This window comes from Ictalurus furcatus, chromosome 6, assembly GCF_023375685.1.
Source record: "Ictalurus furcatus strain D&B chromosome 6, Billie_1.0, whole genome shotgun sequence".
Taxonomy (NCBI): Eukaryota; Metazoa; Chordata; class Actinopteri; order Siluriformes; family Ictaluridae; genus Ictalurus; species Ictalurus furcatus.
In genome coordinates, this window is record NC_071260.1 from 6,603,891 (window position 1) to 6,616,442 (window position 12,552).

Consider the following 12,552-nt stretch of genomic DNA (forward strand, 5'->3'; position numbering starts at 1 on the left):
GGAGCGCGGTCTATACTGAACAAGATTAACTAGATTAAACATAAGACTAAAGTCTAGGCATGGCACGAGAACAGGACCTGGAAAACACAGGCAGCTGGGGCAAATTAAAGACACACCCTCGAACATAAACCAATACCGGAAGAGAACAAAACAAAGACACGTGTCCATATTAAACAGTCCTCTTCACGTGATCTCGTGCACGCGCGCGCTCTGCAGCAGTCTTTGCACTTCGACGCCACAGCGCCATGTGCTGGCAGGAGCGTAACAGAACCCCCCTCCGAGCACCCCCCTCCAACGGCGGTCCGGGGCCCCTGTGTGAGCTGTCTCGTGATGCATTAGAAAACAAGGTGACCTTCACCAGGCTGTAGACAGGCAAAGCACCACCCCCAGCGGGATTGAAACTCGGGGCGCCGTCCACGGCTGGACTGGAATGCTGGGCGACGCCCCCAGTGGGGCAGGACAGCGGGGCAACTTCCTCGGCTGGGCAGGACAGTTGGACAGCTTCCTCGGCTGGGCAGGACAGCTTCCTCTGCTGGGCAGGACAGCTTCCTCGGCTGGGCAGGACAGCGGGACAGCTTCCTCGGCTGGGCAGGACAGCGGGACAGCTTCCTCGGCGGGGCAAGACAGCGGGACAGATTCCTCGGCTGGGCAGGACAGCGGGACAGCTTCCTCGGCTGGGCAGGACAGCAGGACAGCTTCCTCAGCAGGACAGGGCAGCAGGATAGCTTCCTCAGCAGGAAAGGAGAGCAGGATAGCTTCCTCAGCAGGACGGGGCAGCAGGATAGCTTCCGCGGCGGGACAGCTTCCTCAGCAGAACAGGGCAGTGGAACAGCTTCTTCAGCTGAGCAGGACAGCTTTTTTGGTGGCAGAGACCTCCCCGCGGGTCTCTGGCTGGAGCTCTGAGGTCACCCTGTTGACCTCGGGCGGAGGCTCCAAGGTCGCCACGTTAACCTCGGGCCGGGACTCTGGGGCTGCGACCTCCTGCTGCCTGCATTGCCCAGTGTAGTCCCCTGCAGTGGGAAGCCCCAGGAGTTCAGGTAGCTCTGCTGCCTGCATGGCGTGGTGTAATTCTCCTGCAGTGGGAAGCCCCAGGAATCCGTGTAGCTCGGCTGCCCGCGTAGCGTGGGGTAGCTCTCCGGCAGCGGGGGCGGGGTAACTTGCGCAGGTGGCGGCATGGTGCATGGCCCGGCTTGCTGCAGCGGCTTCAGAAGGCGGTGGAGCTGAGCAAGTTCTTCGTTTATTTGTCGACTCTGTTCCCAGAACGAGCGACGCCACGCCTCAAACTCGGCAGCTTTGGCGGCGCTCATGTTGACCTGCTGCTTCCGCATGGTAGGCACAGTATTATGTTCCGAAACAGGTCGGGAGACAGAAGCAATCGCAGATCAGCGTCTTTATTTTCAACACAGCAATCAAACACAGGAAACGCGGCCTATACTGATCGAAATTAACAAGGTTAAAACAAGAAACTGGATGCGAGGCAGGGAACAGAACCGGACACAAAAAGAAGACCGCTTAGCATGCGTAACGCATTCACCATTACATTCAAACAATACTGCGCGAAGTGCACAGCCACACGAGGGGTTTAAATAACAAACACAATCAAACTGAAACATAGACACCTGGATTAAATCAAGACACACTCTCGAACATCAACCAATGCTTAAACAGGGGGAAAACCAAAACAAACAAAGGCGCGTGTCCATATACAAAACTCTCGTGCACGCGCGCTCTCTAAAGCAGCGCGTGCATGTCGACGCCGCAGTGCCAGCGGGAGCGTAACACCTACATGCATAACAAGTCATTTAGACATTTGCAACAGTTGATTGTTTATACATACAGATTGCTTCTACGTGGCCAGTCCATTTTGCAGTTCTTGACACCATTGTTTTTGCTTGCAAATCGCTTTTCACAGGTTTGCAATGCTTTTGGCCATAATTTAGCGGGAAAAAAAACATGCCAAAATTGTGTGCGTGAAAGAATGGAAGTCAGAAGAACAAAGATCATATTTATTTTGCATTAACATCATGCTGAAGTTTCACAACACATGAATTACACTTACGAAAAACAGTGAAATGGTGCAAATCTTCTTTTCTTATGCTTGAAACTTGATTTACACCTTTACAAAGCTTCACTTGCTATGGCACTTCATGTGGTCAGGTGCATCCTCTTTGCGTTAATTATCCTTGAGATGTGTCTAGCACTCAATTGGACCTGTCCGCCTGTTGAAATTTAAATTGATTGGGCATAGTTTGGAAAAGCACACATCAGGGTCTATAAGGGCCCACAATTTACAATGCATTGTCAGGACAAAACCCAAGTCATGAAGTCCAAAGAACTGCTTGCAGATCTCTGTGATCAAACTGTGGCAGGGTATAGATCAGGACAAGGATATAAAATCAGTTAAAATTTTTGGCCTCAATATTTTTTTAAATGGAAGAAGCTTGGCATAACCCTCCTATAGTTGGCTAACTGGCCAAATTGGGCATCTGGGAAAGAAGGACCTTGGTCAGGGAGGTAAGAAAGAACCCAAGAGTCTCTCTAAAAGAGTTCCAAACGTCCAGTGCAGAGATGGGAGAGCCTGTTGGATGGACAACCATCTCTGTAGAACTCCATAAATAAGGCCTTCACTGCAGAGTGGCAAGACGGAAGCCACTGTTCAGTAAAAGAGTTTGCTAAACAGCATCTAAAGGACTCTGGCAACATGTGCAAAAAGATTCTCTGTTCTGATGAGACAAATATTGAACTCTGGATAGAACAGGAAGCACGATGTTTGACAAAAAACAGGCACTGCACATCACGTGACTAATATAATATCAACGGTGAATACATAGATACCTACATCATGCTATGGGAGTGCTTCTCAGTAGCAGGGACAGGGGGACGGGTAACAATTGGGGATGGATGAATGCAGCAAAATACTGGAACATCCTTAAAGAAAACCTCCATCAGCATGCATGCAAACTCAGAATGGGGTGACAGTTCACCTTTCAACACAACAATGACCCTAAGCCTACATCCAAGACAACACTGGTGTGGCTCTGGTGCAAGTCTCTGAATGTCCTTGAGTGGCCCAGCCAAAGCCCTAGACTTAAACCAATCAAACATCTGTGGAGAGACCTGAAGATGGCAGTTCACAGCTGCTTGCCATACAATCTGATGGAGCTTGAGAGGACCTGCCATGAAGAATGGGATAAATTGCCCAAATCCAGTTGTACAGAGCTAATAGAGATGTATCCAAGAAGACTTGTAGCTTTAATTGCTGCTAAAGGGGATTCTACAAATTGTTGATAAAAGGGTTCCAATACTTTTGTGAATACGAGATTAAAGTTTTTTATTATAAATTAATTTTTGAAAATCTTTAAAACATGTAACTTCATCATTATGACCAATTAAGCGTAGACCGGTGAGTAAAAATGGCAATTATATCCATTCAAAATCAAATCCACAACACAATAACGTGGCAAAATAACGTGATTCTGGAATGAATTGCATGCTGCTTTTCACATCCTCCCACATGTCACTCAGACATGGGAGAACATTTAAGTTCCTGAGATATCAAGTATCCACAAAAAAAGTGAACAGAAATGCAAAAAAAGACTGCATGAGCAGAAACACTCTCACACACTTACCAGTTCCATGAGGCTGGTGAGCTGGCCAATGCTTTCCGGCAGAGCATTGAGTTTGTTGTTACTGGCGTTGAGGACTCGCAGAGGAAGACCACACACACACACCGGCAACACTGACAGCTGGTTGCGACTAAGCATTACAGAAACAATGGGAATACAGTGTTAAAATCAACCTTCAAAACCCTAAAAATAACTCACTTTGTTTTTCACTCCTAAGATGTTCAGGAAGTAAGCTTTGTAAAAAAAAATCGTGTTTCCTTTTTTATCTGACATATAAAGTTAGCGGGGATAAAAATAATATGTGATAAATGGCAGTAGAGACAGATTTTTGGAATAAATGGTGACATATCTGTATCAGAGTATCTGTTTCAGTCTCTCCCAAACATGCAGCATGCTGGAAAATATAATGAATTATGATTATATTAAATATAATCTGCTGCTGTTATTGAGGTCTTTCAAGTAGTACAAAAATCTTCACTGTGCATCATTGCAATGTTTACAATCACTGAGTGCCCAGTGTTTTCAAAACCTCACTCCATGATGAAGAGCTTGTCTTTTAGCTAGCTCGCTAAAATCACCTGTTTTGTGTTTTATTGTGATCCTGTGTATGTGAATCACCAAAGCAATCTCCTGGTATTACTTGGTTCATTCTGTGAGATCAAAACAGCACAAACTCGATAAAAGAAAGGTAGCTGTGATAGCTACAACATCTGATGTAACCTGTCAACAATGTGTCTTGCAGGGTGATTGTTGCAAGCTCAAAGTCATCTTCTCTGTTATGATGGCTGCAGCTCTGTCTTAAGTCGTGGCAGAAATTTGTGGGCGAGTCTTTGGCTGTACTACTTTCAGGCACGGTGACGTGTGATGTATCTGAGCGATGACATGTGACTCAGTGCAGCTCAGGAACATCATGTTTTACATAAATATTTTCTTCCCTGTCTCAATGATTTTTTCTTATTTTAACCAAAATTTCCTCCGCACTGTAGATTTAATTATATCTTTACTATTACTATTCTACTATTACTAGTATTTCTGCAGACCAAATTATAATTCATCCAATCACATGCATTTATGTCAGTTATTAAGCTGAAAGCAGCTCAATGGACCAGAGACAAACTAAGACATTAGGTAAGGTCTGTCATAGTTTGTTTGTTTGTTTGTTTTGGTCTAATCTGATTAGTGAAGTGATGATGAAAACAGAATGTTTAAACATGAACCGACAGAGATGTTTGCATTTAATCTCCTGAATCAAATTCACATTACATGTCCCATCTATTCAGAGTCCATGGCTCTAGTCAAAAGAGAAAATGTGAAAGCATAACCAGTTTAAATGGTCTTATTTATAGCCATAGTTTATCATTAATGGTTAAGCTTTTAAATGAAAGTGTTGTCATTTAGTCATGTTAGTTGATTCTTTGGTCCGCTGTAAGTAAGAAATTGTATGTAACTGAACATTTACACATTTCAGTTGAATACTCCTGGACTAGTACTTTTTTGTTTGCTATATTAGTTTTAATAAAATTAGAAAACTTACACTTGCATCCTTAGGTCTACTTTGGGTTGCTCGTAATGACTGAATGATATGTATATATATGCATGCTGGGTATTGTAGTGACAAATCTTTTCAGTGTAAACACAATGATACAACATTGAGAAATGGCACACTGCACTACATAATTACTACATGATAAATAACATATTGAAGACTAGTTTCATGACAGAACTCCCTTTCCATTTTACATGGAAAAACAAAATTCTTTCCTCCCTCTTATTCCACTGTAGCCTGATCTCTGATAAAATTTCTAGAAATACATGTCAAAAAGCAGTTTTTGTTATTCAGCTATAATCAACATTTCAAAAGAACACATAACTTGTGCTATTGTACGGGCTATAATGTAAATATTTGTAGCTAGCTGTTACATAGTTACAAAGCAAACAGAACTGCTAAATATCGATTAGCAAGATACTTATGGTATGTGGCATGATCTACTTCCTAAATTATGAAAAGAAAGGTAACATTCTCCTGTTTTGGCAAACAACGTCAGCATAATGTACAAGAGGTGTACAAGAACTTAGAAAATAAATATAATCGCAAATGTTAAAAAAAATATATGATAAAAAGTATGATTGAAAGTAATACACTGAAATTGAAACTCAGAAATTGTGTTAGATCTTAGAACAATAAACAGTTTTTGTCTGCAGGTAAAACATCCAACTTTCTTTTTCTCCATTTTTTTCCTTCCTCTTCTTGGTTCTGTCAATATCTGCAAATGTGCACGTTCCGCATTTGTATTATATTTTAATATATTTCATTTTATTGTCAGCTCATGTCCTGTTCAGACTTATTATTGTTCTGGTAATAAATTCTTTAGTAGTAAAAGATGTGGTGTACTAGACATACTTCTAAGGGTGTGTGTGTACATTATGTGTGTGTGTAATGTGTTTGTGTGTGCATGAGTACCTGATATTTAATGATGTGAGAGACTGCAGGCTGATGATGGTGTCAGGAATGCTTTTGATACAGTTGTGATAAAGGTTCAGCGTTTCCAATGAAACAAGACGTGCGACTTCAAGAGGAACTTCCGTCAAACGATTTTTTGAAAGATCTGAGAGGAGAAAAAAAGAATGAGAGAGATATTAAGAATACAAATAAAAGAAGTTTATGAGAGAAAGACGTTCTTTTCTTACTTATTTGTTGATTTATTAAGTGATCTTAGCTATGATGAATACATATACCGGTCCAAAGTCTTAGAATACCTCAATTTTTCCAGTTTTTACTGAAATTTATGCAGTTCAATGTCTCAATGTACTCTGAAATTAAAACATAGAACAAATAAACAATTGGAGATAAAAAATAAATCATGGAATCGTTTTGTTTAACAAAAATGTATTGAAATTTTTAACTCATCAAAGTTGCCACCTTTTGCAGATTTAACAGCCGAACACACTCATGGCATTCTTTCTACAATGGAGATCAAATAATGTCCGTAAAGTTCTTCCCAACAATCACTACTTTTACATGGACAGCAATAATCTAATTATTGAGCTTATTTTGAGACAATATTGTGCTTAAGGTGTTTACATGAGTCACGTTTAGAATACTCCTTTCATGAAATGAGACGTTAATAAAGCATATTGGGATTCCAAACGAATGAGATAATTGGGCGTAACATGAAGATAAGACTGTATAAATAGGGCACTGAATCTGTGCTTAGATTCAGATCAATTTTGGGACGTCTCACGAGGGGATCTCACGTTGTTTTTTGAACAATAAACTGGACTTTTGCTTCTCTCATCTATCTTGTTCGTGGCTTCATTTTGATCAGTAAATAGACGAATATTGTATTCACTGACTAGAGGAAATTCAGCAACCTAGTCGTTTTAGATACGACACTCCCGTTTGGCATGTTATAGAACATAGTTCGATTAACACATACAGTCATTACGTCACCGCGCCATGCCATCGGATGTTCCCTCCGGCAGAATTTCACGTATCAACATACAGTTTTTATTTCAAATTTGTACGAACGCTTCAAGTGCGGTTAATTATTTGTCATGCTGTACATGCAAATAGACGACTGATTGAAGCCGTGGGCTGCGTCCCAAACCGCGTACTTACCTACTATATAGTAGCCGAGATACATGTATTTCACCTACTATAGACCTATAGTGGGTAAGTACGCGTTTTCGGACGCAGCCGTGCTCTCTTATTTGCCGTAAAACAGTTGAGCACTGCCATGTGTGATCGTGTCCTGTCGCAAAATGCGGTGAAAACTCTCACACGAGGTTAATAGTGTGATTAAGGTGTTTACGTGTCTGTGATAGACGTCGATAATGCGACTAAAACAGGAGTACTCCACATGTCTTAATTCGATTTGTGTTTACTTCGAGTATGACCTTAATCGGATTAAGGTAATTAAAAATTTATGTTTACATGGTAGTTTCTTAATCAGAGTATTGTCTTAATCAGGTTAATAATGGATTATTGTTGTCCATGTAAATGTACTGAGTGTTGCAGACGTTCCCACAAATGTGTTGCACTTGTAGGTTGCTTTGCTTTCTCCCTTCTATCCAGTTCATCCCAAACCAGCTCAATGGGGTTTAAGTCTAGAGACTGTTCTGGCCATTCCATGATTTGAAGCCTACCATCTTGTTCTTTTCTTCTAAGGTAGTTCTGACATAGCCTGGAGGTATGGTTTGGGTCATTATCTTGCTGTAGGATGAACCCCTGACCAACTAGGCGTATACCGGTGGCTACTGCATGGCACTGCAAAATGCTGTGGTAGCAGTTTTGATTCAGGGTGCCGTTCACTCTATGCAAGTCACCGACTCTGGATCCAGCAAAAGAGCCCCAGACCATCATGCTTCCTCCTCCATGTTTGACAGTTGGTGTCACACACAGAGGAACCATCCTTTCAAAAACCTTGCGTGATGAACCCAACATTTAAAATTTTGATTCATCTATCCATAAGACCTCCTTCCAGTCTTCAGTAATCCACTGGCGGTGCTTCATGGCCCAGGCATACCTCTTTTTTTATTTTGCCATCTTAGCAATGGCCTTCTTACTGCCACTCGACCTGTCAAATCTGCAGCTCGAAGTCTTCTCTTCTCAGCTGAAATAGAGATTTGCTTACTTCGACCAGTGTTAAACTGTGCTTGAAGCTGTTGTCCTGTGAGCCGCCTACCATGCAAGCTGTTGACTCTCAGAAACTTGTCATCTGATTCTGTTGTGGCTTTGGGTCTGCCAGACCTCTTCCTGTCAGAGTTTCCTCTAATTTCCAAGTGCATTTTAATGGTGTAGGAAACTGTATTCCCTGAAACCTTGCCTTTCTGTGCAATTTCTCTAAAGGAAAGACCTACACTTTTAAGGGTTATAATGACCTATCTGTCTTCCTTTGTTAATTGCCTTTTTCTCACCATTATGAGAGCAATATACAATATTGTCCAAATAATGCTTAAGAGGGTGTAGTAACAGTCTGTTCCAACACTGATTTTATACAGACAAGGAGTTTGTACTATAAGTATCAACAAAAGTTGAGACACTGGTAGGAATTGTTAGGATCAACATTCAAGGCTTAATTTACTTCCATTGCTGCAGAAACGCCGTAAGCTGTTAACCCATTACTTGTTCCCTGAAAAAGGCCTTTTTGCATAACTCTGAAATGTACATTATTATTCAGTTTTTGGTAACTGAAACTTTTTTAAAAAAACCTCTGGCAGTTTACTGCTTACCTTTGTACCATTTCAGGTTGTTCACTGGACTTAAACTGCTTAAATTTCACTAAAAACTTGAAAAAAATGGAGGTGTTCTAAAACTTTTGACCAGTAGTGTATAATACAATTATTTCAATAATAATAATAATAATAATAATAATAATAATAATAACAGCGTTTTGTTTTGATGATGTCATGATTGGAGGCGTTTTACACCCTTGCCAGCAGATGGCACTGCGGTGCGGCTTTAGAGAGCGAGCATGCACGAGACTGACTTTAGTTCTATGTTTAACCTCGTTAATCTTGTCCAGTGTAGACCGCGTGTCCTGTGTTTTGACTGCTGTGTGAAAATAAAGACGTTGATCTGCACCTGCTTCTGCCTCACCTCCCGTTTCGTAACAAGGCGGAGATGCAAGTGCAGATAAAATGTTTAATAACAATGAAAACAAACACAAAAGAAGCTATGAACACGTGGCACAACACTAAGGCAAAGAATAACCGTGAAACAAAGACCATAAACACAGCAACAGAGACAACGGCAAAGAAAGACAAATGTGAGACAACCAGTGTAGCGCAAACTGTGGCTATAAATACCCGTAAGTGTTTGTGAACAAGAATGAAGTTCAGGTGTGGGTAGTCATGCGACATGATGGTGTCATGCAGTGGCTGGTGGGAATTATAGACCAGAGTTCTACATGACAGGTGAAAGACGAGTGAAAGCGAGTGTCTTCATAGTGGCAGCGCCGGGACTTGAACCCCTGACCTTCCAATCAATAACCCAGAGCCCGGCAGTGCTGGGGCTTGAACCCCCAACCTTCTGAACAGCAACCTGGAGCCTTAACCGATATTTTCCTGTAGTGCAATTGCATGCCACAAGGAGGCACAATTTTGTGTGTGTGTGTGTGTGTGTGTGTGTGTGTGTGTGTGTGTGTGTGTGTGTGTGTGTGTGTGTGTGTGTGTGTGTGTGTGTGTGTGTGTGTGTGTGTGTGTACAGAATAAGAAATCTAAGATTAAGGACACTTCCTGAAGAAGATTTTCAGTGCAACTACAAAAAGTTTTGAGGCAACCCATCTCTCCGTTTCTCTCTCGCTCCCTCTCTCTCTCTCTCTCTCCACACACACACACACACACACCCCAGGTGCTATTGTTCCCATAAATATTATTGTGCCTTGGCTGCGATTTTCACTTTGACTGGAAGATCAACAAGGAAGCCTGTCTTACATCATTGTCAGCAAGAACAGGAAAGGCCACACACACACACACACACACATACACACACACACACACACACACACACATCCTCAAGGATCCATGGTTTAAAAGCCATAATTGGAAATGTAGAGGAACAGCTGGCACTGTACATGCCTAAAGTTGACGTCACTGCTATGATGACAAATAATGAATGCGTCTGTGTGGACGTGAATGTCTGTGTGTGTGTGTGTGTGTGTGCACACGCTCTTTATCCACTTCTTTCAAACTGCATTTTTTGGCAGATTTATCAGAAACAAAAATTCAATTCCGATTCCTCCTTCCACACTCCCACTCACACACGCACTCTTACTCACCCTAACAAACACAAAGCTGGAACAACAAAACACAAACTGCTCTAAAGTCTAAAACACACACAATCATGGAAAAACATTCACTGAAATACAAAACAAAGTGTGTGTGTGTCTGTGTGTAACTTGTTTATTATTTATATTTGTTAAATGGTGGCATTAAGTAATGTGTGTGTGTGTGTGGGGAGGTGTGTGACATGATGAAAGAAGACCTGGTGACCCTTGTCTCAATGTGGTAAGTGTTTCTAGGGAAACAAGAACACAAAGAGATAATATGACAGGCCTACACACGCATATACACACACACACACACACACACACACACACACACACACACCTAAGGAGTACAGCTTGAGAATATGATGCAACAGGACACGTATTAAAAAAAGATACACACAAACGTGCAGCAGATCCATATCCACATAAGAAGTGTGCAACACAAATAAAACAGAAAAGTAATATTACAACATTACTAATAACTAGCCAACGAATTGCAGTACTCTCTTCACTGTACTTAATGGTGTGTTCCAAGTCATGTCGGAAAGATCCTATTTACGAGTTGAATGCACATAAACGACACCACAAAGTCGTAATTAGAGGATCAGTGGGAAAGTCGCGATTTTCTTTCAGAGTTTCTGAGGTGGGGGAGTGTCAGTAAGAAAATGTGTTGGAATCAAAGGATACAACATCTGTAGCTGGTGGTTTGTTTTTTTTTAATTTGTTGAAATTGAATGTTTACAATAAAACAAGCTAATTTCCTGCACAAAATACGATAGCATTGTACAATTACGATATATGTAACGATAAAGTTGATTACAATTTTTTTTTTTTAAACACTTGATGCGCATTATTTTTCATGATTTTCTAGAAGAAGAGTGTATGCTGTATTTTTTTGTAATTTATTAAGAGAAGGTACACTGCCATCTCGCTCTGACTAGGTGATTTGAACGCACCTGACGTCGTAATTATGACTTCCTGAACTTCCCAGGATGACTTCAATGGTGGAAATGGGCATTTTCAATGCTTGTGCTATTTTCTTATAGCCACTTCCCATTTTGTGAAGGCCAGCAACCTTTTGCTGCACATCACAGCTATATTCCTTGTTAAGGACTGACTAAGGGAATTTGGCCTATGTGTTTCCTCATATTTATACCCCTGTGAAACAGGAAGTCATGGTTGAACAATTTCCGGTTCAGAGTCACAGAGGTGTACTAAAAAATATAAAATATCAGTGGGAATATATTTCAAATACTTTTTTCTCATGTGAATTCATATTGCCAATAATTATAGCACACCTACCGGATTATTTAACAAAGATATTTTTTGGATAAACCTGTTTTTTGTTTGCAATTGTTTGATATCCATGAGACCAGAATATTTTTGTGAATTCTTTTAACAAAAGATCAAAAGGTTACACAAAAAAGGCAATTTTTCACAGCCTTCTTTGCTCATATTTACCAAGGGTGCCAAAATATATTAGTAATAGTAGAGGGCACCTTAACTATACTCTTTATTTCATTACGCACTTTTTTCACTAAATGCAAACAACACGTTACTTTGTGGCACTTTCACAGGAACAACCACTGTTTTTAAAAACCCAAAAATCTCAATCTCAGTTAAATTTTTTACACCTAATTTGCGTCCACAATTTAGCGTACATCTCACTCTGTGCAACAGCCTTTCATCAAAATTGAAACCACAGCATCCGTCTCCGTCCCTTCCACTGCACAAGCAGTGTGCAAACCTTTAGGGCCAGTCCGCATGTTCGTAGATGTACGTATATTTTCTGTTTAGAAAAAAAATACATAAATCCAAAAAAGTTTTGAAAATATCTCCATCCACATTAAAAAATTACAAAAAGGCTGAAACGTTTGAAAAGTGAAAGTGAATCACAAAAACATTATCACATTACAAATCACAAACTAACATGGTCAGCAGCCATGATAAACACATTCACAACACACGCAAATGCATGGATCACGTACAGGTTGGCCCTTTGATATTAAGAAAGTTTTTAAAAAACATAAGTTGTATTATAGAATAATAAAAATTGATAGCTGCTTGGTGGTTGCTTAATTAAAATTAGTTAATTACAAAAACAGCTATCAAAACACACTTGTTTACCAAAGTGGAAACTAGATGCTAATCAATAT

At 40.8% G+C, this 12,552-nt stretch overlaps 1 protein-coding gene across 3 annotated transcripts in view; it reads right to left on the minus strand.

The window, feature by feature from the left end:
• lrch1 (leucine-rich repeats and calponin homology (CH) domain containing 1) overlaps window positions 1-12,552 on the minus strand; it is an 81,181-nt gene that overhangs the window by 50,420 nt on the left and 18,209 nt on the right. For all 3 annotated transcript variants that reach the window (XM_053626351.1, XM_053626352.1, XM_053626353.1), the window contains exons 2-3: window positions 6,088-6,232; window positions 3,630-3,756 (exon numbers count right to left, since the gene is read on the minus strand). In XM_053626351.1, coding sequence (XP_053482326.1) covers window positions 3,630-3,756; window positions 6,088-6,232 — 272 coding nt within the window. The remainder of the gene's footprint in view (window positions 1-3,629; window positions 3,757-6,087; window positions 6,233-12,552) is intronic.